The sequence below is a fragment of the Tursiops truncatus genome, chromosome 15 (genome assembly GCF_011762595.2).
Source record: "Tursiops truncatus isolate mTurTru1 chromosome 15, mTurTru1.mat.Y, whole genome shotgun sequence".
NCBI lineage: Eukaryota > Metazoa > Chordata > Mammalia > Artiodactyla > Delphinidae > Tursiops > Tursiops truncatus.
The window spans coordinates 73,202,324-73,229,662 of NC_047048.1; the positions used below are offsets into that span (position 1 = coordinate 73,202,324).

At 46.5% G+C, this 27,339-nt stretch overlaps 1 protein-coding gene across 10 annotated transcripts in view; it reads right to left on the bottom strand.

The window, feature by feature from the left end:
- Positions 1-27,339, bottom strand: part of SULF2 (sulfatase 2) — a 140,481-nt gene that overhangs the window by 78,566 nt on the left and 34,576 nt on the right. For 6 of the 10 annotated variants that reach the window (XM_033841146.2, XM_033841143.2, XM_033841147.2 and 3 more), the window contains one exon: positions 12,018-12,257. In XM_033841146.2, the coding sequence (XP_033697037.1) occupies positions 12,018-12,257 (240 nt within the window). Of the gene's footprint in view, positions 1-12,017; positions 12,258-15,151; positions 15,425-27,339 lie in introns of those variants that run through there. The other 4 variants (XM_033841149.2, XM_033841148.2, XM_033841150.2 and 1 more) reach the window with 4 other exon arrangements.

Genomic DNA, 27,339 nt, shown 5'->3' on the forward strand with positions numbered 1-27,339 from the left:
AAGGGCACGGCCCTGCTGACACTTGCTCTTGGGCTCCTGCCCTTCAGAACTGAGAGGATACATTTCTCTTATTTTAAGCCACCCAGTTTGTGGTACTTTTGTTACAGCAGCCATAGGAAAGGAATATACCAGCTAATGGGCTGGGACAGAGGGTGCTCGAAAGTGTATAAATCTTGTCCCATTAGCCTCACACCCAGTTTTTGAAAAGTCGAGGAGAAGCATGACCACCTGTTTCCTCTTTCCTCTTGTGGCCCCCGGGTGGCTCTCCTCCCAAGATTGTGGGCACTGGTCCCATGACCCTGAGGATGAAATCATAGCAAAGAGGCATTGGGCAATTTACACATAGACGGTGCGACTCCACTGCACTGATGGGGAAACTGAGGCCCAGAGGGGCAGGTCTCTGCTCAGGATAACAGAGAAGTTAGACGCAGAGCCTAATTCTCTGGGCTCCTGCACCAATGTTTTACTTGTTTTGAAGCTTGAAGGTCTTGGAGGAAGGGAGTGACTATTACACTGGAGTTTAAAGAAATGTAGCTTGAATGTGTATGTGGAAGGGACAAATGTGTACCCCCTAAGGATGCCCTGGGCTCTGGAAGGGGCTGCTACACCACCACCAAGCCTGACTTTCATGGTGGGGAAGGCGGGGTCGTGGTGTCAGGAGAGGAAAAGCCCCCTACTTCCTGGGGCAAATGCAGACGCTCTAGTGTCCCACCACAGGCTGGAGAGGGGGTGGGCAGGGCGGTGGAGGGGGGCAGCTGGATGGAGGGAAGAAGGGAGCTGTGTGTACACTCAGGGGAGAGGAAGAGGGTGGGGAGCAAAACCAGGAGAAAGGCCAAGCAGAGAGAAGGCAGCCATTGTACACGCGGGACAGCTGCACGGGGGCCCGGAGGCATCGTCCCAGGAAGAGTCTAAGTCCTTTCTCCTCTGTGCAGGCAGAAGGGCCAAGGAGAAAGAGGAGGAGAGGCTGAGGCGGCGGGACTGGGGGCGGGGAGGAGAGAAACGGGAGAGGAGAAAGGAGCAGAGACGAGATGGGGGAGGGTCGGGGGCGCTGCCAGTTCTGGACAGAATACAGATACATCCGCTCATCCTGCAACCATTCAATGAGCAGCTACTACGGGGCAGGCCCCGTTCCAGCACAGGGATACTGGAGAGGACAGACCACATATCTCTGCTTCCATGGAGCTGACATTTTAGAAGGGAGACAACCAACAAGATACGTGGCAAAGTGTATCATCAGCGGTGAAAGGGCCAGGGAGGTGGATAAAGCAGGAACCAGGGCAGGGAGAACCAGAGGGGGCAGGAGATGTAACTTAACACGGGAAGTTGGACAGACAACATTCAAATATATGTTATGTGGCAACAAGGGCTCTGACTTAAAAAAGCAGGGTGAGGGGAAAAAGGGGGAAGGGAAGCCTCCTTCGGATGGATAGTCAAGGAGGGCTTCCCTGAGGAGGTGGTATTTGAACAAAGGTCTGAGGAATGGATGGTCTGAGGAACAGGAAGGAGGGGAGTGACTAAGGTGGAGGACAAGAGGTGAGGTGGTCAAGAGGGGAGGGACAGGGGGGCAGATCATTAGGACCCTGAGGTGACTGTGGGAGCCTCTACCCTGAGTGAGGGGGGAGTCTTAGGAGGGCTGTGGGCAGAGGAGAAACGGGATCTGACGTAGGTTGACAGCATCCTTCTGGCTGCTGTGGTGAGAACAGACCCTAGCGGGGTGAGGGCGGAGGTAGGGAGGCCCGAGACAAGAAAGTTGGGGCAGCCCAGGCGAGAGATGATGGAGGTTTAGATAAGCATGGTGGCACCAGAGAGGGTTCTGGTGTATTCTGAAGGGAGAGTTGATGGGGTTTGCTGATGGATTGAATGTAGAGTGTGAAAGGGAGGAAAAAAACACAAGAATAACACTAAGGTTTCGGTCTGAGCAGCTGGGACACTGGAACTGCCAAGGGGAAGACTGTGAGAGGTGCCTGGGAGGGGGAGGGACAGGGTCAGGAAGTCAGTTTGGACATGCCAGGTTCGAAATGCCAGGGAGACATCCAAAGGCAGATGTTGAGGCAGCTGGAGGCTGGTGTGTGGGTTTCAGGGCAAGAGGCTAAAAGCAGATCAAAACCGAGTGGTGGAAAGAGGGAGGGGTGAGGATTACTTCATAGAAGAACACCAGCTCTAACGTCTTTGTGGTCTTAAAACCGCTTTGGGGAAAAAATAAATCACACACACGCGCGCAAACACACACACACGCGTGCGCACCCCTTTACACGCCAGCAGCAAATCTTTGTCAGGGATGCCCAAATGCCAAGCAGATTCCTTTCCATCCTCCTACATCAGGGAGATGCCCCAGCCTCCACCAACGCCCCAGGCATCCTGCCACAGGAGGTGTCATGGCACAGAGGTCCCCCCCTCCAAGTAAGGGTGGCTGCCCAACGTTGACAGCCAAGTAGTCTAGGTCCTCAGCTGACCTCCCCTCCCCAGCTTTGTATGAGGAGAAGAGTGAAAATAACTGGGGTGCTCAGGGCCTGGTTTCAAAACAGCTGTAACTGGGAGCCCTGGCACACCTGGGGCCTGTAATGAGGGGCTTCCTCCCCTCCTCCCATGGTGCATGCTAGAACACGATGAGGGAAAGGCAGGAGGCTCACCCCCAGTGCTCACATCTTTACAAAAGTCTGCACCAGATGGCAGGAGCTAGGTGGGGAAACAGCTTCTGAACTGCCAGACTCTGACGGCAACGTGGAACGAGAAAGCAGTATCCTAACGAGAAGAAAATGGGTACGCCTGTCCAATTCATCAGGAAGGGCCGGAAGAGGTGTATTTACTTTCCCCCTTTGGTGGTGGTTGCTTTGCCCACGGCAAGGTAGTGGAAATGTGTGAATGTCACTGTAGTATGTGTTTCTCCTTTATCCTTTCCAACAGCTCCTGATTTCTATTTGGGAACCCAGGTGCTGGGGGAAAATGACTCCCCCAGCTGCTCCAGGAACAGGTGACATGGGCTAAGCTAATTGGCACATACCGTCTGCTCTCCGTGGTGACTGGTTCAGGGGTTGGCATGTGACTCAAGCTGGTCCAGTCAGAAAGACTCTCACCACTTGGGCATTCTGGGAAAAAACCCTGCTGAATGCTAAGGTACCATACAAAGGAAGAGGCATGGGGCCCGTCCCAGTGCCGGTCATCCTCTAGAGACCTCAGGCCTTATGATAAAATCGTGACACTGTCAAACCACGGAATGTGTCTCTGTATAAAGCTCACCTGTATCTTTTTGGTTTAGGGAGCCAAGAATTCAATCTCTTGTCAAAACCACTTGGGAACTGGGGTTTCTGTCAATTGGATCTGAAGGTTATCTACCAGCCACGAGCATCACCAAGAAATACCCTCTCCTTGCTTAAGCAGGACTACATATCACCTCCTCAGAACTGAGGGGTGCAGAGCCAGAGAATCACTGAATGGAAAGAGATGAATGTTTTCAGCTTTGCCAGAAACTTCCAAATTGCTCTCCAAAGCAGAGGTGCTAATGCGCATTCCCACTGCTGGTCTTCCTGTTTCCTCACATCCTCACCATCATTTGGTGTGACAGGACCTCTGAATATTGCTGTGGTGATGGGCGAGAGGTGATAGTGCACTGTGGGCTGAATCTGCATTTCACTAATTACCAGAGAGGCTGAGCACATGCTGCCACCTTTTGATCCGTGGGTATAAACTTATTTTCATCACGTGATGCTACCTGTTGTGACATTCATCTGAATGCTGGTCTGGGGTAGGTTGTGCAGTGCTGTGTCTATCATTGCTAATGTTTCTTAAGCGCTTACTAAGTATCACTGTTCTAACATATTTAATCCTCAGAAAACCCTACGAGCGAAGTAACATTATTATTCCTAGGTGAAGTAACCAAGGCATGGAAGTTAAGTAACTTGTTCAAATTCACTCAGCTAGTAAGTGGCGGAGCCCAGATTTGAACGCAGTCAGAGTCCTTGCTCTCAACTGCTTTGCAAAAACCTGGAAGCATCTCATTCCACGGATGATATGATTTTAACTCGTGGGTATATAAGGGAGCACAGTCAGGGCAGCTGAAGTGTGCTGAAAGATCACTAAGCACATTTTGTAAAAATGTAGGATACAATTTATACTTTCAAGGGTATTTATATTTGAGATCTGAGTCCCTGAAGTGAGAGGAAGCCAACACACAGAAATACCCATGAACAAATTGATATTTATCCTGCTTAAACTTAGCACCTCTCACTTCATCCTGTGTCAATCTCTACTGCAAACACGGGGAAGCACAGAGCAAGATGACGGCAAAATGAAATGGCAAATCTTATGAAAGATGCAAGGTTTTGTGAAATTAATTAAAGTGATGCGGGAGGACAGCTTAAAGCATGTGCAAATCCACTGACAAACAATCATCTGGTCTATGAGATAACTGAAGAAGAGACCACTGAAAATGATGATGAGGGAATCAGCACTTCACAGGGAAGATTCAGATGTCAAAGGATTAAGAGAGGCCCTTGGGAAAACTGATCGAATCCTCAAATACGTTTGCAAAAATGACCCTTTACGATTTTGCTGTGAAAACTGAAGGTGAAGTAAAGGATATCATATTGTGCTATCATTTAAATTTGTTGAACAAGTTATCCCCTCCACTGCCTTTAACTGACACTTCATCAATTCATTTGATTAAAGAATCAATCCATTCGGCATAATTTTTTTTTTTTTTTGGCGGTACGCAGGCCTCTCACTGCTGTGGCCTCTCCCGTTGCGGAGCACAGGCTCCGGACGCACAGGCCCAGTGGCCATGGCTCACGGGCCCAGCCGCTCCGCCCATGTGGGATCTTCCCGGACCGGGGCACCCTGCATCGTTAGGCGGACTCTCAACCACTGCGCCACCAGGGAAGCCCCATTCGACACAATTATAACCTAACCGTTGTTAAATACTATTAGAATATAACACAGAATAAAGTTATTTTTAAAACTGTGTAGTTTCACTTTTTCAAGATAAAATACCTAATTAAATACATTAAAAGCACTATTTACATGAACTGCTGGTCCACTTAAGGAACAGTTTTCTGGTTCCAGTCTTCCACAGTTCCAGCTAACCTCCTGTCTTCAAAAGGGTATCACATACACAAATGGACTAAGAACCATTATTGAGGTTGTGACTTTAATCTTCCCTCAGTATCCATGTCTTCTTCTCCCATAGTAATAGAATTTTGAGCTGGGCAAATGGCCACCCAGAATAAAGACTACATTCCCTAGTTTCCTCTGCAATCATGCGTGCTCATGTGACTTGTTTCTCATCAGTGGGAAATAAGGAGAAACAGAAAGCAGTTGAGTCTCTAACCAATTTAAGAGCACCTAAACATATAAAGCAAATACTAATAGACCCAAAGGGAGAAATAGACAGCAATAGAATAATAGTAGGGGACTTTATTACCCCACTTTCACCAATGGATAGATCATCCAGACAGAAAATCAATAAGGAAACATAGGTCTTAAACTATACGTTGATCAGATAGACTCAGCACACATGTACAGAACATTCCATCCAAAAGCAACACAATATACATTCTTTACAAGTGCACATGAAATATTCTCCAGGAGAGATCATATGTTAGGCCACAAAACAAGTCTTAATAAATTTAAGAAAACTGAAATCATATCAAGCATCTTTTCCAACTACAATGGTATGAAACTAGAAATCAATTACAAGAAGAAAACTGGAAAATTCACAAATACGTGGAGATTAACGACATGCTACTGGACAACCAACTGGTCAAAGAAATCAAAAGAGAAAAAAAAAACCTCGAGGCAAATGAAAACGGAAATACAACACACCAAAACATATGGGATGCAGTAAAAGAAGTTCTAAGAGGGAAGTTCCTTGTGACAAATGCCTACATCAAGAAATAAGAAAAATCCCAAATAAATAACCTAATATTACACTTCAAGGAACCAGAAAAAGAACAAAGCCCAAAGTTAGTAGAAGGAAAAAAATAATAGAGATCAGAGCAGAAATAAATGAAATACAGAGACTAAAAAGACAATGGAAAAGATCAATGAAACTACAAACTGGTTCTTTGAAAAGATAAACAAAATTGATAAACCTTTAGCTAGACTCAACCAGGAAAAAAAAGGGAGAGGACTCAAATAAATAAAATCAGAAATAAAAAGGGAGACGTTACAACTGATACCACAGAAATACAAAGGATCATAAGAGACTACTACGAACAATTATATGCCAATAAATTTGACAAGCTAGAGAAATGGATAAATTCCTAAAAACATACAACCTACCAACACTGACTGATGAAGAAAGAGAAAATATGAACAGACCAATTACTAGAAAGAAGACTGAATCAATAACCAAAAACTTCCCCAAATACAAATGTCCAGTACTAGACAGCTTTACAGGTGAATTCTACCAAAAATTCAAAGAAGAATTAATATCAATCCTTCCCAAACTCTTCCAAAAAATAGAACAGGAGGGAATACCTCCATACTCATCTTATGAGGTTAGCATTACCCTGATACCAAAACCAGCCAAGGACACCACAAGTAAAGAAAATTATAGGCCAATATCTCTGATGAACACAGAATGCAAAAATCTTCAGTAAAATATTGGCAAACTGAATTCAACAATACAGTAAAAGGATCATATACCATGTTCAGATGGGATTTATTCTAGGAATGCAAGGATGGTTCACCATCCCCCAATCAATCAATGTATACAGCACATTAAAAAAAATGCAAGATAAAAATCATCTCAACAGATGCAGAAAAAGCATTTGACAAAATTCAACATCCATTTATGAGGAAAACTCTCAAAAAAGTGACTGTAGAGGGAACATACCTCAACATAATAAACGCCATACATGACAAGCCCATAGCTAACATCCTATTCAAGTGATAAGCTGAAAACTTTTCCTCTAAAATCAGGAACAAGACAAGGATGCCCACTCTCAACATTTTTATTTGACCTAGTATTGGAAGTCCTAGCCAGAGCAATTAGGCAAGAAAAAGAAAGAAAAAGCATCCAAATCGTAAAGGAAGAAGTAAAACTGTAACTATTTGCAGGTGACATGACATTATACATAAAAAACCCTAAAGACTCCACCAAAAAACTGTTAGAACTAATAAATTAATTCAGTAAAGCTGCAGGATACAAAATCAATACACAAAAATCTGTTGTGTTTTTATACACTAAAAACAAACTATCAAGAAGATAAATTAAGAAAACAGTCCCACGTACAACTGCATCAAAAAGAATAAAATATCTGGAATAAACCTAACCAAGGTAGTGAAAGACTTGTACACTGAAAACGATAAGACATTAACTAATGAAAGAAATAGAAGAAGACACAAATAAATGGAAAGGTATTCCATGCTCATGGACTGGAAGAATTAATATTGTTAAAATGTCTGTACTATCCAAAACAATCTACAGATTCAGTGCAATCCCTATTAAATTTCCAACGGCATTTTTCACAGAAACAGAAAAAACAATCCTAAAGTTTGTATGGAACCACAAAAGACCTCAGAGAGCCAAAGCAATCTTGAGAAAGAAGAACAAAGCTGGAGGCATCATGTTCCCTGATTTCAAACTGTATTACAAAGCAGTAGTAATCAAAACAGTATGGTGTTGGCATAAAACCAGACATAGATCAATGAAACAGAATAGAGAGCCCAGAAATAAACCCACACATATATGGTCAATTAATTTATGACAGAGGAGCTAAGAATGTATGATGGGGAAAGGACAGTCTCTTTAATAAATGGAACTGGGAAAACTGCACAGCCACACATCAAAGAATTAAAGTGAACCACTATCTTACACCACAGACAAAGATTAACTCAAAACAGATTAAAGACTTGAACATAAGACCTGAAATCATCATTTGACATGGATCTTGGCAATGATTTTTTTTGGATTTGACACCAAAAACAAAGGCAATAAAAGCAAAAGGAAATAAATGGAATGACTAAGAAGCTTCTGCACAGTAAAGGAACACTGTGCACAACAAAATGAAAAGAAAACCTACCGAACGAGAGAAAATATTTGCAGCTCATACATCTGATAAGGAATTAATTTCCAAAATATACAAAAAACTGATGCAACTCAATAGAAAAAAACCAAACAATCCAATTTAAAAAATGGGCAACAGATCTACATAGGCATTTTTCCAAAGAAGATATACAGATGGTCAACAGGTACATCAAAAGATGCTTCACATCATTAATCATCAGGGAGATGCAAATCAAAACCACAATGAGGGCTTCCCTGGTGGTGCAGTGGTTGAGAGTCCGCCTGCCGATGCAGGGGACACGGGTTCATGCCCCGGTCTGGGAAGATCCCATATGCCGCAGAGCGGCTGGGCCCGTGAGCCATGGCTGCTGAGCCTGTGCATCCAGAGCCCGTGCTCCGCAACAGGAGAGGCCACAACAGTGAGAAGCCCGCGTACCGCAAAAAAAACAAAAAAACAAAACCACAATGAGATACCACCTCACACCTGTTAGAATGCCTATTATCAAAAAGGCAAAGAATAACAATGTTGGCAAAGACTTAGAGAAAAGGAAACCCTTGTTCACTGTTGGTGGGAATGTAAATTGGTATAGCCATTATGGAAAACAGTACGGAGGTTCCTCAAAGATTAAAAATAAAACTACCGTATGATCCCACAATTCCACCTCTGAGTATCTATCTGAAGAAAAGGAAAACACTAACTTGAAAAGATATCAGCACCCCCATGTTAACTGCAGCATTATTTACAATAGCCAAGATATGGAAACAACCTAAGTGTCCTCAGTGGATGCAAGAATAAAGAAAATGTGGTATACACACACTGGAATACTATTCAGCCATGAAAAAGAAGGAAATCTTGCCATGTGCAACAACATGGATGGACCTTGACGGTATCAGGCTAAGTGAAATAAGTCAGACAGAGAAAGACAATTACCATATGATATCACTTACATATGGAATCTAAAACAAAGCCGAGCTCATAGATACACAGAACAGATTGGTGGTTGCCAGAGGTGGGAGGTAGCGGGTGGGTGAAATGAGTGAAGAGGGTCGAAAGGTACAAACTTCCAGTTATGAAATAAATAAGTCATGGGGCTATAATGTACAGCATAGTGACTACAGTTAATAATATTATGCTGTATATTTGAAAGTTGCTGAGAGAGTAGATCTTAAAAATTCTCATCACACACACACAGACCTTTGTAACTATGTATGATGACAGATGTTAACTAGACTTATTGTGGTTATCCTTTTGCAATATATACAAATATTGATTCATCATGTCGTACATCCGAAACTACTATAACGTTATATGCCAGTTATGCCTCAGGAAAAGAAAAAAAGAAAAGGAAATGGTTGAGTCTCTGATCGATTCACGGGCAGGTCCATCAAAGCAGCACAGACTTTTAGTTGAGAGAGTAATAAATGACTTCTGTCTTGGGTCTCTCACACACAGCCAAAAAACTTAAATCTAATTCAATCAGTTGCCCTAGACACTCATGAGAATGCAGGGTTGAATGTGTCCAAAGACCTGGTAAGAACAGTTGACCATTGTTCCCTGGGAAGCTAAAAAGTTATTATTCTAATATGAGTCTAATTATTCTAATGTGAGTCATACAAATCAAGTTAATCTAAAAGGGATTTTGAATTCATTCTAGTTTTCTGTTATTTTTCTCAATCAACCTACAATGACCAGCATAACTGGTCATGTTTTCACTTTCAGCAGTGGCTTAATATAAAACTCAAATTTCCATTGACAGATGAACGGATAAAGAAGATGTGGTGTGTGTGTGTATATACACACACACACACACACACACACACACAATGGAATGTTACTCAGCCATAAAAGAGAATGAAATAAAACTCAAATCTGAGCTTCCTAACTACCAGGGCAAAAAGGGAAAGTATACAGGGTACACAGCTCTTGTTCTTTAATGACAAGAGCACATAAGTTCATCACAGTAAACAGACATTTTCAGGGTCCTGAGTTCTCAATGTCAGGTTGGAACAGAGTTCCTTGCAGAGAGGGCCATTCTAAACATAACGGATAAAACTCTCAGGGACAGTTTTACAAAAAACATAAATGTCCTATATATGGCAATTTATACTCGGCATTACACTCCCAGTCTTCACTGAGGGTGTAACAGTTAAGCATAGTTGGATGAAAGCAATTCTTTGGGGAAAGCGCTTTTTGGTGATTTGTTTAAATTCAAGGACAAAGTTTGCGGAAATCCATTTTGAAGAAATGTTAAATCCTGAGAGATGGCTCCTTCCCTAGTGCCAGCTACATGATTCTGAAACACCAGGCTTTGGCCCCTATCGTGAGCCCCTAAGATAGCGCAGGATATAGGTTTCCTTTCAATTTGATGGATGTAACAACATCCATGCTCCCTTTGAAGTCCTACGGTCTTGGTTTCCATTTTGATGACGCCACAAGCACCTGCTCTTACGACTATGAGCAAGTCTCTTTTCTGGGCTGCAGCTGCCCTAGCTGTCAGATGTGGGGGGTGGATGAGTACACTTTTAGGGTCCTTACTGTTCCTTTGGCATCCAAAGCTAAAGGTTTCTACACAGACCTTTCAGCTAGAGGTTCTAAAAGTGGGTCTCACAGCCCTCAGACATGTTTTCTCTGTGGGTCCACACTGTGTATTAAAAAAACAAAACAAAACAAACCAAACTGAGTTTTGCCAACATGCTTTAAAATCAGATTTTGGCCAAGAATTCAGATTAGAAATATTTGAAGGTTGGCAACCCTGAGCACGAATGGCTATAATCACCTGGACCTGAGTGGCAGATGCCCCTTTTCAGTAGGTGCCCTGGTCTGTCCTGCTTCCTCCATCTATATCCAGGTCTCTGCAACCAGATGTGTGGTGGCCTGGGGTAAACTCTGAGCCATGTGGCTTTCTGCAGAGATCCCGGAACCAACAGGGTCATGTGTATAGGACCGAGGCCTTCCTAGTTCTCTCAGCGGGGCCCGCCCGCTGGGTGATTCTGGCAGTGGAAACAGTCTGCAAGACGACACACCTCACCGGCGTGCTCCTCACCCCGATGTGCCCACGCCAGCCACACCGTGTACGTGAGGGGCAGCTGCCCAGCTTCCAGGACGGCTTCAGTGCCCTGAACCCAGCTCAGGGAGGTATCCGTCCTTCTCTCATGTCACTCCTACCCAAACAAGCCCCTTGTCACTTGAACACGACTTCCCAGGGTTACAACGTTATAGCCACAGTATCTGATTTCACAACTGCCTTGGCTCCTTACCCAAGGTGAGGAGTGTTTATTTTTCTAAATTAGAGCAAGTTTCATTGAGTCTGAAGGACTTTGCAGCCGTGCTGCAGATAAGTGACTGTAATTGTCCCTCTGCCTCACGCAACCAGCCTGGCAGGTGAGTCTTCAGAACGCACGAAAGTACCTCCTGCAGGATGAAGAGACAGGACACCTTGCTCGCTCTACACCCCGGATGCAACCAACACTGCGGGCACCAACTGCAGGAGGGATGGAGCACCTTGGGCGGTGTAGACGATCAAGTGTAGACGAACAGTCCCTTGCCGTCTGTAGAGTGGCCACAGGCCCCACGTACACTCCTCTCCATCCCCCGCCCCAATGTTCTGGAAGCTTGTTCCATGCTGATGGCCTCAAATTAACGAACTAGTCCCCCAACGACTTAAACAGCACAATTCACAGAGAACTCATACTCCTGCCCGAGTACTTCAAGGCCTCTCTGTAGTATATTTCATATTTTAAATAGACTCACTTTTTTTTTTTTAACTCAAATTCCTTTGGAATGGTCACTTTCTATCACTCCCGTAGGCGAATAAATCTGTATTTTTCGAACACATCTGGAAGTCAATGCACAACTTTTAAATGAAAAGAAAGCTGTTCACGCACTACAGGGACCCCTCGCAGTACAGGGACCACAGTGGGAAAGACAGTGGTCCGAGGCAGGACAGCGGGTACCACGTCGGCGGTCCCCAGCCCACTCGTGTGCCCGCCCGTGGCCGCCTGGCTCCCTCACCTGTCCGGTAGCCCGTGCTGTTGAGGTACACGGCGAAGGTGCGGCTCTCGTGCTGCGACTGCCAGGAGGGCGAGGAGCAGTTCTCATTGTTGGTGTAGGTGTTGTGGTTGTGGACGTACTTCCCGGTGAGGATGGAGGAGCGCGAGGGGCAGCACATGGGCGTGGTCACGAAGGCGTTGACAAAGTGCGCCCCGCCCTGCTCCATGATGCGCCGTGTCTTGTTCATCACCTGCATGGAACCTGCAACCAGAGCGGAAGTGACATGTGAGCCAGTTTTCCAACGAGTGCGTCCCAGTCGGGCACCAAACAATTAGAGGTGGGTTCTGAGTGGTCCTCAACAGGGCAGCACCCCCATCCCGGGGGAGGGGAGTGTATGTTGGAGATCTCCAGGGACAGATTGGGGGGCACCCCTGGCATTTCTGGGCAGCGGCCAGCAATGCACAATTGGATGGTCCTGTGCAATGAGGAAGTACCCTGGGTCCCCAGTTCCACTAGACATTCATGGGGGCGGGTAGGTAAAAACCTGCTTATAAGTTATCTGAGCCTAGTAAAGAACTCTTGTCTTGCATAAACAGAACATCTTTTTTTTGCAGGGTATTAATATATGCTGACTTTTTTTTTTGGAAAGCAACCACTATGTAAACAGAGAGAAGATTATACTTTGTTTCATCTGGAACTTCCCCAAGAATTGTTCCGTCTTAATGAAATCCGATCACGTCAACCTGGCAACCCCTCCCCCCTCCACCTTCTCTCCGAATACTTCTCAGCGGACATGCTCTGCATCAGTCATAACCCACTGTCGTCGCCTTTGTCCACATGGTCCTTCCAGCTTGGAACCCACTTCCCATCTCCCCGCCCCCCCAGATCTGACCCATCAGTACAGTTGCACCTCTTCTCATGGCTCTTTTTTTAAAAATAGATTTATTTATGTATTTAGTTTTGGCTGCGTAGGCTCTTTGTTGCTGTGGTGGGCTTTCTCTAGCTGTGGCGAGCGTTGCAGTGCGCAGGCTTCTCATTGTGGCGGCTTGTCTTTGTTGCTGAGCACGGGGTCTAGGTGCGTGGACTTCAGTAGTTGTGGTTCACGGGCTCTAGGGCGCAGGCTCAGTAGTTGTGGTGCACGGTCTTAGTTGCTCTGCGGCATGTGGGATCTTCCCGGACCAGGGCTGAAACCCGTGTGCCCTGCGCTGGCAGATGGATTCTCAACCACTGCGCCACCAGGGAAGCCCTTTTTTTTTTTTTTTGGCTTCTGGCTTCTGATTCCCTTGAACTCTTATCACGCATGTATTATTAGGACTTAATGATAAACCACTAGGTATGGTGATTTCACTCATGCCTATTCTTGTTTTTCAATGAAGCTGTGAGCAGAGCAAGGTATAGGAAGGAAAGGAATTTGTGTAGAAACCCTACTGTGTGCCGGTGCCTGCACACTGCCTGCTCCACTGAGGGCTCCAGGAGCTCAAAGACTGCGTGCCTTGCTCAGAGCCAAATCCCCAATGCCCCTACAGTGTGTGACACACAGTAGGTACTCAATAAATGTGTGAAGAATGGATGTGAAATCATATACCATGGCTGGTACCCAGATACTTAGTAGGTTGAACAGAAATATTCAATGGAAATCCTTTTTCTTTTCCTTCTAAGGCCATCCTCTGTTTTTTTCTTTTCCTTGCAGTTCTTAGGGTCTATAGTGGGTTGAATGATGGTCCACCCTCCAAAGATAAGCCCCCGTCCCAAGTCCTGGCACCTGTGAATAGGACCTAATTTGGCCAAGGGTCTTCGCAGAGGTACCAAAGGATCCTGAGGTGACATCGTTGTGGATTACCTGGGTGGGCCCTAAATCCAAGGACAAGTGTCCTTCCAAGAGACAGAAGGAAGAAGACACACAGACACGGAGGGGAAGGCCATGTGAAGATGGAGGCAGAGACTGGAGGGATGCTGCCACAAGCCAACGAGCTCCTTGGGCCTCCAGGAGCTGGGTGAACTGAGAAGGATTCACGCCTGCGCCTTTGCAGGAATCAGAGCCCTGCCAACGCCTTAATTTCACACTTCTGTCTCCACAATCGTGAGGGAGCAAATTTCTGTTGTTTTAAGCCACCTGGTTGACGGCAATCTGTTAGGACAGCAGTAGGAAACCAATCCAGGGTCTACCAGGCATTTGAAGTTCTTGCCAGAGAGCTGCTGATCCCAATTCACCAACTAGCTCACCCCCTAGTGACCTGAAAACAACAAATCAGACCCCCCTTGGCACCCTGTCCCTAAAGGCTAAGAGTGAAATGGAGATTTACATGATTCTTTTATCCCATCTTTCCACCAAACAGGGAAGGAAACAGCTAAAGCTTCCCTGAGGCAAACATAGATCATATTTCTTCACTGTTTCAAACCACCTGGCAGCTTCCCATCACACTCAGAAGAAAACCCCAATTCCTTACTGTGGCCTAAGACCCTTCCAGACCAGCCCTCCCTGCCAACCTACCTCCCGTGTTTCTTTGACCTCATCTCTTCCCTCTCCCTTGCTCCCCTGGCTACACTGGCTTCTTCTTTGTTTCTCAAGGGCTCCAAGCTCATCCCTGCCCCAGGATCTTTGCACTTGCTCTTGCCTCTGCCTGGGACTCCCTCTCCGACACTTCACTTTGCTGGCTTGTCCCATCATTCAGATCTCAACGTAGAGGTCACCTCCTCAACAAGGCCTGGCCGACCTCCCCATCAGAAGGAGCCCCCTGTTTACTTGCTATCATACCAATGTCTGTTTGTTCTTCGCATTTCTGTCCTTCTGAAAGTCTCCTTTACAAGTTCACTTGTTTATGACCTGCCTTTGCTTCTGCACTGAGAGTTCTGGGTGATCCAGGGCACTGTCCACCCTACCCCCAGGAATAAACAGATGATGCTCTGTAACATCTCACTGAACGACCGAAGGAAACAGAGCGAAGCCTGCCCTTTCGAGCCCAGTGCTGAGGCAGTTTTATAAGGGACGCCCACCGGGAGCCAGCTGTGTTCCCTGAGGCTCTTGGCCGAGGTCAGCCCAGTGGATAGAGGAAAGAACCGGCTTTTTGTCTCAACAGGAATCGTCAGGCCTGGAACTACATGAACATCTGTTGTCAAGGTCACATGCCCTCCTGAGAAGTCCCCAAGGGTCCCACCTGTAACTGGTGGCAATTAGAGGGTTTCTACCAGGTGTGAAGTCTCCCTCTGGAGGGGATGGAGGAGGTGAGCTTTCCAACGCCGCCCTCCACCAGCTGGTGCGAACTCATCAGAACCTGCAGAGGGAGCGGGCCGCGGCCTCAGGGTCCAGCAGAGCCCCGGGCCCCACTGGCGCTGGGGTGCATCCTTCCAGCCTCCTTCAGGTTATGCATCAAATGTCACATATCTGATTCCATTTATATGTGGAATCTAGAAAAATGGTACAGATGAACCTATTTGCAGGGAGAAATAGACACGCAGATGTAGAGAATGGACGGGTGGACACAGAGGGGGAAGGGGAGGGTGGATGTATTGCGAGGTTAGGGTTTACATATATATGCTACCAGGTGTAAAATAGATAGCTAGCGGGAACCTGCTGCCTAGCCCAGGGAGCTCAGCTCGGCTCTGTGATGACGTAATGGGTGGGATGGGGGTGGGGTGGGAGGGAGGTCCAAGAGGGAGGGGATATACGCATAGGTAGAGCTGATTCCCTTTGTTGTACAGCAGAAACTAACACAACATTGTAAAGCAATTATACTCCAATAAAAAAAAAAAGGTCACATATCTGAGAGGTCTTCCCTGGCCTCACACTGAACCTGCCGCCCCTCCTTCCAGCACCCCTACACCCCCTCCCTGTTTCACCTGCTCCCCAGCACTTACTGCCCTCGGACAGTTCTCTTATTTGCATGTTGCCCACTGATCCCACCGGACAGCTCCACGGGGGCAGAGATCTAGGCTTACTTTGTTCACTGTTGTCCTCCCAAGCCCAGAACAGTGCCTGGTACATAGTGACTGCTCAGCAAATATCTGCTAAATTAACAAAAAAAATTATCTCACTCTTTCCGTTTCCATATAATTCAGGAGCCCACGCTGGTTTGTGTCCATGATATGCACGCGTGTGTGTGTGTGTGTGTGTGTGTGTGTCGTGTGCAGTGGATTTAAAAAATTTGACTTTAAAAAGCACCAGATGATGTGCACTCTATTGTGCCACACTCCCCAGCCCTCTCTATAGTCTTACACCAACTTTGCCCATTCACATTACCTGCCTGGTCCCTGAACGCCCTGGTTTGGCCACTCTTAATATAACTTAGCTGTTGAGACAGCTCCGACTTGTCCCTGGGGTAGAGGGCAGTGTTCCACGTCAATAACAATCATTACCATTAATGTGGTGACTGTCACTGGCTGAATGTTTGCCGTATGCACTGTGGTGGGCACACAATGTGCATCGTGTTACTTAATCCTCCCAACAAACCATTTAACAGAAGAGGGAACTGAGCACAGGAGTTAAATGACTGGTCACAGCCACAGAGCTGGGGAAGTGGGATGTGAGGACTCCAACCCAAGCTTGTCTGACAGCAGAGGTGGACGCTGGGTGTCACGTTCAGGAAACGTCCAGTTTATAGCACGCAGGAGGTGGTGATAATGAACCCAGGAAGGGCACAGAGGTCCCCACACACTTGGTCAACTCTCGGCTTCCATGAGGCTCAGAATCGTCCCCTGGACTATCAGGTCCCCTCATCATCCCAGAGGTGACTTTAGCTGGCACACCAGTGAGACTGGCACAGGGTCACATCGCCAAATGCCAGGGACCCCAGCGGTGGGAAAGTGATTCCCGTTCACTCTTTCTGATCAACTCCAGGAGAAAGTCTCGGGTGGCTGCGGTCACGTGGTCACGTCCTTAACACCCTCACGCCTCCTATTTCAACAGGAAGAGCCCCGGCCACCCGGCTGGAGCTCTGGGAGGGCAGCTGTGTTAGCTTATACTGGATTGCCCGATTTAATTTCCTTTGACTTAGGGCAAGCGATGCTAGCTTCTCTCATTTAGGGCAGTGGAATCCTGTTCTTAAAAAACAATCACGTCTGTTTAAAAAAAGTAAATAGTAGTACAGGTGGCGAGGTGGCAAGGTGAGGGGATGGCTGGCGTTTGGCACAACCTGCAACTGTCTACCCGGTGACGTTACTGGCTAAGAGACACCTCGGGTGTACCCTGAGCCCCTCCCCTCTCCTCCAGCGACACAGGCGATGATCTTGGCTACTCCTTGGTCCCAGCTGTCTGTTCCCACATCCACTCCATCAGCAAAGCCTGGTGTTCTTTCTTCAAAGAACATCGAGACTCAGAGTCCTGTCGCCTCCTCGCCGGGCAGCGGTCATCCTCTTTCCTCTGAATTAGGTCAGCTGCTTCCTGCCTGGACTCCGGCCGTTTATTCCCCGAGGAGTAGCCAGAAAGCCTCCTCTCCTCGGCAGTCTCCGTGGTTCCCACCCGCTCGGAGAGCAGAGTCCCCGCGGTTGTCCGCAGGCCCTGCGGGCTCCAGGCCCCCTTCCGCACCCCGTCTCCGCAGCCACGGCAGCCTCGCTCCCGCCTCAGAGCCTTTGCCCGTGCTGTTCCTCCCGCTGGGAACGCCTTTCCCCAGCACCTCCAGGGTCCGTGCCCTCACCCCCTTCTTGTCTCTACTCAAAAGGTCTCTTCTTGGGGGGAGGGGGGACATACGGGTAGGGGATTGAGAGGTACAAACTATTAGGTATGAAATAAACTACAAGGATATATTGTACAACGCGGGGAAATACAGCTCACGTTTCACAATGACTGTAGATGGAGTATAACCTCTAAAAACTGCAAATCACTACCTACTATGCCTGTAACTTACTACGGTACAGCAACTATACTTCAATTAGAAGAATAAAAGTTCTCTTCGTAGTGAGGCCTGCCCCGCCCACCACATCCACAATTTTACTCCCCTGCCCGATAGTTCACATTCTCTTCCTTGTTTTACATTTTCAACTCTGCACGTGTTGCTCTAACACGTTATACACTTTGGCACATTTACATATTTATCTTGCTGGTCACCCCCCTGCAGCCCTAGATGTCACAGCCATGAGAGCTAGGGCCACTGACCACACCTCACAGCCCTGAAGCCTAGAACAGTGCCCGGCACATAGTAGGTGTTCAATAAATATTGCTCGAAAGCATGAATCTAGGGCGCTCCAGGCAGAATCAAGCCTTTGACTGCTGTTCACAGACGGAAGAGAAAGAAGGAAGCAGCTGGTAGTGAGGACTTGGCCCTGCGCAGGCTCCAGAGACTGCAGAAAGGACAAAGTTGGCCATCCACCCGACCTGTCAGACCCTTCTGGAAGGCAAGGGGGCCGCCCCCTGGTGAATAATTCACCTGCAGTCAGCAGCCTCGAATGCTGCCTTGGCCAAAGGCAAACTGCCGGAGGAACCGTTTCTTTCTTTTAATGGGCTCCAAATCAGGGTCTCAGAGCCCTTGCACCGCCATCCTCCTTATTGCAAGGCAAATGAATGATGGTCCACTCTTGCCAGCAGTTCCCCGCACCTGTCTGCTCGGGGTGCTCACCCCGGCCCAAATAAGCCGGCTGAAGGGGAGCTGTGTCAATCCACTATTAAGGCACAATTTAACAGTGCCCTGAAATGACAGCCGCACCTGTGCGTAAGCAGCACGACGTTAAGCCTCCCCTTGGGGACCGTAACCTGTTTTATTAAAGCTGCCACGTTGACGAGGCTCGATAAATCCACATCTGGAGCAGGAAAACATATGATCTAATCTCCTTGCCCAGCACAGACCTAATGCAGATGGACAGCTCTGAGGGGAGGGAAGGGCCCGGAAGACCAGGCCACACAGAAATAAAAAGGCCAGCCAACCAAAACTTCTGTCGTCCAACACAAGCCTGGGGACATGCAGACAAAAACAGACCTGGCTTCTTTCCGTGATCAAACCTTCCGCCCTCCCTGGGCCAGGGTGAGGTCACCCTGACACCTTCCTCGGTGACTCTAGTAGACTGCGGAGGCCTCACCGCCCCCCTATGATGGCGATTTAAATTCTGGTGCCCAAACCACCCACCTGCCAGAAACACGGTGCTTCCTCCACGTACTCATCCGCCCGTCCCCTTTCTGATTGCTTTTGCGGGGGGCTCTCAGTGTACCACCTGGGCTACTATTTATTTGATTTGATATTTTTCTCTAATGTGACTTTAAAAAAATAAACTTTCATCTCCACCCAGGTAACTATGTGAAATTCTGGATTTGATGTGCTACTTAGATTTTTTTTTGGGTGCACATCGAAAGAAGTTTGTAAGTAGTAAAATCAATGTTTGTCGACCTGTCACACAAGATGATTTCGTGCACGGCCTGTGTCCTAAAAAGGCATTTTGGGAGATGCTGATTTAATGTGCTCTCCTAAAGGTTTGGGTCAGGGCAACTGCTATCTTTGGGGACTTAGCAGGTGCTGGGGGCTCTCAAGATTCAAAATATGACCCAATTTTGGCCATTCCTGGGACTTGGGTGGCTCACATCTACTTTCTGTCCTAGAGCTCTGTGTCAACTAGGAGAAGATGCACCCTACGTGCCACCCCCGCCCCGAGACAAAGTCCTGCGGCCCCCAACTTGGGTGGCATTACATAGGAGGCATTGGTTTTGATGGATAACTAAAGAGATGATGTTTTCTGATGTTTGTTTTCTTAAAATTATAGGTAAATAATTGGAGTCTGTGATGTCGGACCCTCCTTGGGAAGTAGTGGGAGATGAGACACGGTTAGCAAACCCAGGGTCTTGACTTAAATCTATGTTTAACCATGGCTTTTTCTTACCTAGACTATTGCAGAATTTTAACTGAGAAAAATATATGCAAAGCCTTTAGTTCAATGCTTGGCATACAGAAAGGACTCAAAACATGTTAGCTTTAAAAAATTTAAATTACAGTAGCTCCCAACTATATATGGTGTAACACAGGGCTCACAAGTCAAGCGCCTTTGGACAGACTCTTGTCTGCGTGTGTTGGATTTAGGTCTGCTCAGAAGTGTTTAAAAATCTGAATTAATTGCTAACTTTTATTTGGGAGATTTCACATCAATCCTGATTTCAGGCTTTGCATGAAAATACACAGATCTGGGCTTGATGGGCCCACAGGTGGGTGGATCTGAGTAGCAAAGGCTGGCTTCAGAAGGGCTCCCCTCTGGTTCTGCATGGCCCCCATCAGGGCCACTTCCCTCATCTGTGGTACCAGCCTGGCCCTGCAGGCACTGGGTTTGCAACCGGTAGCTGATTCTACTCCAGCTGAACTGACCAGCTAAGTAAACTCGCAAAGTAACACCGTGGCCTGGAGACCCACAGAGCCCAGGCTTTAAGGGAGCGAAGAGGGGGTGTGGGTTTGGGTAAAGGCTGGTACAGAGCCTTGACCAGGACAGGCCGGGGGTGGGGGCCGTGAGCTCGGTGGGGAAGCACGTGTGTCCTATACCACCTCATGGTGCCCATCATTTAACCACACACCCCCTGCTGGGGGTGCTGCCCCTTCGGGGTACCCTTGCTCCTGATCTCTGGTGTGGCTGAGACCCCAGGTTGCCCACCAATAACTGTTTCCCCTTCTTCCTTATTAACACGCCCTGATTTTAATCTTCAACACACCCAGCTAGGAAACCGCATTTCCCAGACTCTCTTGTAGCTACATGTGGGAGTGGTCCTTCCTTTAACCTTCCAGATCCACTGTCTGCCTCGTTCTCCAGCCCAGGGAGCTGACCTGGATGGGCTGTATCCACAAGTGGCTTTATACTCTGGCTTTGGACTAGGTTTGGCTAATGGGGGGTCCTGGCAGGAGATCAGCAAAAGGAAGAACTGAGGTTCGGGTATGGATTCCTCCATCTTGCTCCCTGTGGTGTCAACAGAGGGTGACAGCTCCTACTGAATGGCCCTGTGTCATGAATTTCCAGTAACCATTTGCTGCCCTCACCCTCTTGGTCTTGGAGTGGGGATGACCCCACTGTTACTAACTAGCCTTGAGTGCTGCACTATCACTAGTGATTTCCCCACACTTGCTCATACCTTAGCAAAAAAGTTAAACCCTCCTTGAATAACTCAAGTTTGAATGTGTATTTCCTGCTGAGATTGTGTGGCTAATTAAATAAGTTCTGTCCGTGTTGTAGGTGATGTTTGGGATGTGGTTCTTAAAGGGAGCTGACTTAACTTGAAGGTCCATCCTTTTTGCCCTTCTGCTTCCTCCTCCTCCTTGCTGCCTGGAATGTGGCTGTGATAGCTGGAGCTCCAGCAGCTATTCTGAATGATGAAGGTGACCTTAAAGATGGAAGCCACACAGTAAGCATAGTAGAATACAAAAGTAGAGAAGGAGCTTGGGTCCCTCATAACCTTGAAGCCACCAGGCTGGCCCTGAACTGCCAACTTCCAGACGTTTTTATGTGAGTAAGCAGCAAAACCCTGTCTTGTTTAAGCCACTGTTATAATTTCTTTTACATGCAGCCAAACCTAATGCTGACATAGTTAGCTCCCAGAACTTAAGTGATCTCCTAAGTGTTGCTGAATTAAAAAGAAAAAACGTTGCAGGAATGTGCCTGGCAAGTTGAACACCAGGGTGGGTCCACGTGAGCCTCTCTTCTTCCTGAGATAACCTGCATCTACATGTTTTTCTAACTCCAGTGAGCAGCGGCAGGAATGTCAGGACTTGGTATCTCAGAGAGGCTACACTGGAAGTTACCACCGATCTGGCGTCCGGAATCTGGGCACACTATCCTGGGCTTCCAGCCATTTGGCCCCTGCAGAGCACCCAAGCCTGCAATTTAGAATTGGTTTCTGGATATCAGGCTGCAGCACAGGGTGTGGTTTCCTCGTGTTCACAGACGGAAAGAGGCAAACAAATGCCTGGCCAGAAGCCCCCCTGAGCCTCTCTCGCAAGAGCCAGCCTCTCCTACAAGACAGCCCTCCAGGCTGAAGGCTGCCGTTTGCAGGATCACAGGCCCCTCTGAGAATTCAGTGAGGGTCTCCGACCCAGGAAAGCACAAACAGGCCCACGATCTGCATATAATTCCCACCCTCCCCCACTCCAGGCCCATCCAGGCCTGGGCCTCCCCCCTGAGCTCCTGTCTCTGAAGGCTGGCTGCCTTGGACAGCTCCTCTTGGCTTTTCGTGGGCATCTGCAACTTACCAGGTCCAGGACTGAGCTCCAGACCATAGCTTTGCCCCATCTCTGTAAACAGAAAATCCCTCCTTGCAGTTGTTCCGACCAAAACCTTGAGTTATTCTGGACTCTTCTCTCCCACTCCACAACAGATCCATGAGCACATCTTATCAGCTCCACCCTCTAACTCTGGGCAGCGTCTGACTACTTTCTCCACTCTGGTCTGAACCACCATCATCTTGTGCTTGGACCATTGCAGTAGACCCCTCACTTCTCCTACTATATCTCTTCAATCTATTCTCCATAAAATAGCCAAAGGAGTCTTATTAACACGTAAGTCAGGTGATGTCAATGTCCTTGCTCGTGTCCATCTCATTTAGAAAGCCACAGTCCTCCCTCCGGTTCAAAGGTCCTGCATGATCCCCCTCCCCCACCCCCGCCATTGCCTCTCAGACCTCATCTCTTCCCGTCTCTTTTGCTCACGCTGCTCTGCCACTGTGGGCCACCTGCTGCTCTGGGAGCCTGCTGGGGCTGCTTCTGCTTCAGGGCCTTTGCATTCACTGTTCCCTCTGCCTGGAATGCTCTTCCTGGGGGAGGTTCCTTGACTCATTCCCTTACCTTCTTTGCCTAAATTTCCCTTTCTCAGTGAGGCCGCCCTACATAAAATCACAACCCTCCCTTTCCCCTCCCCTCCTTGCTGACTTCCCTTCCTTTCTTTTTAATATATTTTTCAGAGCGATTGGGAAAATCTCTGTGTTTGGATGACCCTTGGAGACCAACAGGGTCTCCTTAACCCTCAGACACAAGAGTTACTGCCAGGTGGCAGTTACATAAGCGTGGCCCCAACGTTCAAAGCCCGTGACTCACACTCGAGAAAGTCCTTTCCTTTTCTAGTCTCCATCCTGTTGATTATGTCAAGGAGAGAGTCTCAGGGAGGGGCTGCTTCACCTTTAACGCCTCTCTCAAAACTGCCCATCACCTTTTTTTTTTTTAACACCTTTATTGGAGTATAATTGCTTTACAATGGTGTGTTAGTTTCTGCTTTATAACAAAGTGAATCAGCTATACATATACACATATCCCCATATCTCCTCCCTCTTGCCTCTCCCTCCCACCCTCCCTAACCCACCCATCTAGGTGGCCACAAAGCACCGAACTGATCTCCCTGATCTCCCTATGCTATGTGGCTGCTTCCCACTAGCTATCTATTTTACGTTTGGTAGTGTATATATGTCCATGCCACTCTCTCACTTCCTCCTAGCTTACCCTTCCCCCTCCCCGGTCCTCAAGTCCATTCTCTAGTAGGTCTGTGTCTTTATTCCCGTCTTACCCCTAGGTTCTTCATGACCTTTTTTTTTTCTTTCTTAGATTCCATATATATGTGTTAGCATACGGTATTTTTCTCTTTCTGACTTACTTCACTCTGTATGACAGACTCTAGATCCATCCACCTCACTACAAATACCTCAATTTTGTTTCTTTTTATGGCTGAGTAATATTCCATTGTATATATGGTCACCTTATCTTCGATAAAGGAGGCAAGAATATACAGTGGAGAAAAGACAGCCTCTTCAATAAGTGGTGCTGGGAAAACTGGACAGCTACATGTAAAAGTATGAGATTAGATCACTCCCTAACACCATACACAAAAATAAGCTCAAAATGGATTAAAGACCTAAATGTAAGGCCAGAAACTATCAAACTCTTAGAGGAAAACATAGGCAGGACACTCTATGACATAAGTCACAGCAAGGTCCTTTTTGACCCACCTCCTAGAGAAATGGAAATAAAAACAAAAGTAAACAAATGGGACCTAATGAAACTTAAAAGCTTTTGTGCAGCAAAGGAAACCATAAACAAGACCAAAAGACAACCCTCAGAATGGGAGAAAATATTTTCAAATGAAGCAACTGACAAAGGATTAATCTCCAAAATTTATAAGCAGCTCATGCAGCTCAATAACAAAAAAACAAACAACCCAATCCAAAAATGGGCAGAAGACCTAAATAGACATTTCTCCAAAGAAGATATACAGATGGCCAAGAAGCACATGAAAAGCTGCTCAACATCACTATTAGAGAAATGCAAATCAAAACTACAATGAGATATCATCTCACACCAGTCAGAATGGCCATCATCAAAAAATCTAGAAACAATAAATGCTGGAGAGGGTGTGGAGAAAAGGGAACACTCTTACACTGTTGGTGGGAATGTAAATTGATACAGCCACTATGGAGAACAGTATGGAGGTTCCTTAAAAAACTAAAAATAGAACTACCATATGACCCAGCAATCCCACTACTGGGCATATACCCTGAGAAAACCATAATTCAAAAAGAGTCATGTACCAAAATGTTCATTGCAGCTCTATTTACAATAGCCCAGAGATGGAAACAACCTAAGTGTCCATCATCCGATGAATGGATAAAGAAGATGTGGCACATATATACAATGGAATATTACTCAGTCATAAAAAGAAACGAAATTGAGCTATTTGTAATGAGGTGGATAGACCTAGAGTCTGTCATACAGAGTGAAGTAAGTCAGAAAGAGAGAGACAAATACCGTATGCTAACACATATATATGGAATTTAAGAAAAAAAAATGTCATGAAAAACCTAGGGGTGAAACAGGAATAAAGACACAGACTTACTAGAGAATGGACTTGAGGCTATGGGGAGGGGGAAGGGTAAACAGTGACAAAGCGAGAAAGAGGCATGGACATATATACACTACCAAACATAAGGTAGCTAGCTAGTGGGAAGCAGCCGCATAGCACAGGGAGATCAGCTCGGTGCTTTGTGACCGCCTGGAGGGGTGGGATAGGGAGGGTGGGAGAAAGGGAGATGCAAGAGGGAGGAGATATGGGAACATATGTATATATATATAACTGATTCATTTTGTTGTGAAGCTGAAACTAACATACCATTGTAAAGCAATTATACTCCAATAAAGATGTTAAAAAAAAATAAAAAAAAATAAAAAGGCAAATTCAAATAATGTGGTTAGATGGGCTAATCACTCATAAACATTATAATGGGAAAGTCTATCCAATTCTTTGAAGATGACTTACAGAAATGCAGACAAAGAAAGAGTTGGAATTAGCAATTCTTGATTTACAAGTTGACTCTTTAGAAAAACAGAAGCATAACTCTGAAAGCAACTCAAAATCCACTCAGACTCTTTCCTATTTTCCCTCAGACATTTGCAGATATTGTTAAAAAAAAATCAGGACATTGGAAGTACAATTGTACTTCACCTAAGAAATAGAAGGAAAAATTTAAATAGTAAATACCCTAGATTTCTGCTAATAGACAAATATGCTCCAAAATTTTTTTTTTTTTTGCGGTACGCGGGTCTCTCACTGCTGTGGCCTCTCCCGTTGCGGAGCACAGGCTCCGGACGCACAGGCTCGGCGGCCGTGGCTCACGGGCCTAGCCGCTCCGCGGCATGTGGGATCTTCCCGGACCGGAGCACGAGCCCGTGTGCCCTGCATCGGCGGGCGGACTCTCAACCACTGCACCACCAGGGAAGTCCATGCTCCAAAACCTTTAAGAGAAAAATTGTGTACTTTCCCTTGAAGATGTAAATCTTAACCGTGCTTTTAAAATGTAAACAGCTAAGAAGGAAATTAAAACTCTGCCTAGACTAGAAAATAAAGAATAAGGAACTATTTGGAAATTGGGCAAATAAAAAACCTTAAGTATCTTTCTCACAATTACCCATATTATGGTTAAAATTTTAAAATAAAATTATAAGTTCTGTAAAAAAAAAAAAAAAAAGAATGAAATTAGAACACTCCCTAACACCATACACAAAAATAAACTCAAAATGGATTAAAGACCTAAATGTAAGGCCAGACACTATCAAACTCCTAGAGGAAAACATAGGCAGAACACTCCATGACATAAATCACAGCAAGATCCTTTTTGACCCACCTCCTAGAGAAATGGAAATAAACCCAAAAATAAACAAATGGGACCTAATGAAACTTCAAATCTTCTGCACAGCAAAGGAAACCATCACCTTTTATAACAAAGCCATCCAGGCCTCGGCCTCAGGGGAGGCAACATCTTGCTGAGAGGTGAAAACACTGCTGTTCTCATTAGACTTGGTCTTGCAGTGACCTTCACTAGTATCCACTAGTGAAAAACCAGTAGATACCAGTGTTTCATATACAGTCATAATTAAAGCTTCCTGTTAAAATAATACTTAAGCTTCAAAAGGTAAGTCCAGTTCAAGTCATAGAACAGACGGTCCTGGGATGTCGCAAATACTCTCTTGCTCCAGGCAAGGACCATGTCCAACTCATCTTGGTGTCTCAGAGCCTGTTCCAGGCCTGGAGGCTCACCAAGGGTTTGCCTGGATTGAATTAAACTAGTAAACCCGGCAGAGTCCACCGGTTTCAAGGCCTATTTGAAGGACACATGCAAACGAGACCTTGGCTTCTCTATTCTTCTCCCTCTTCTACCCTCCTGGTAAAGAGGGTGGCCAAGACCCTGCTGGTCTCCAAGGGTCATCCAAACACAGGGATTTTCCCAATCGCTCTGAAAAATACATTAATAATGGAGGCCACTTACTGACCAATACGCCCTGGAACCTGTTCCCCTGGGCACTGGACACTTTCAAATGACAACTCAGGGAGGCATGTTAAATGCACCCCCCTCACAATTAGGAAACAGGAAGAGCCCCTCTTCTGTGCTGTGTCCCATACCAGCTCTCTCATCCAGACCCTAATTAGGATGGATGGCTGTTCTCCGCCCCGGGACTGGAAGAAAGGCCTGGAATCATCTTAGTTGCGAAGTCTCCAGCCCCAAGAACCATCAGAACTGCCGCCTGGCTGAGCAGAAAATAGCAGATGATAAATTTTTTAGGACTACCCTCTGTGTGCCAGTTGTTGCTGACTGTGAGATAATGTGCTGGCCTTTCGGGGGAACATGCATTATTGATCTGGGTCTGTCTGGTGGTTTATAAAAATCCCCCCTCCCCCCTCTACCACCTTGCCATCCTCCCTCACCTCCTAAAAGAAGCACAGCCTCCTCCAGATGCTGTTGGAGGGGCTGTGGCTCCTTCGCAGAAGGGAAGACTTGTAGGCACCGATCTGTGCAAGTGAGTGCTGTGGGGGGAAAGTGACAGATACCACCGAACACGAGGGATCCAAACCTACTGCGTCCACTTCCCAGAATTTATCTTTCAGAAATCCTCGCTCACCTATGCAAAGATGCACGTAT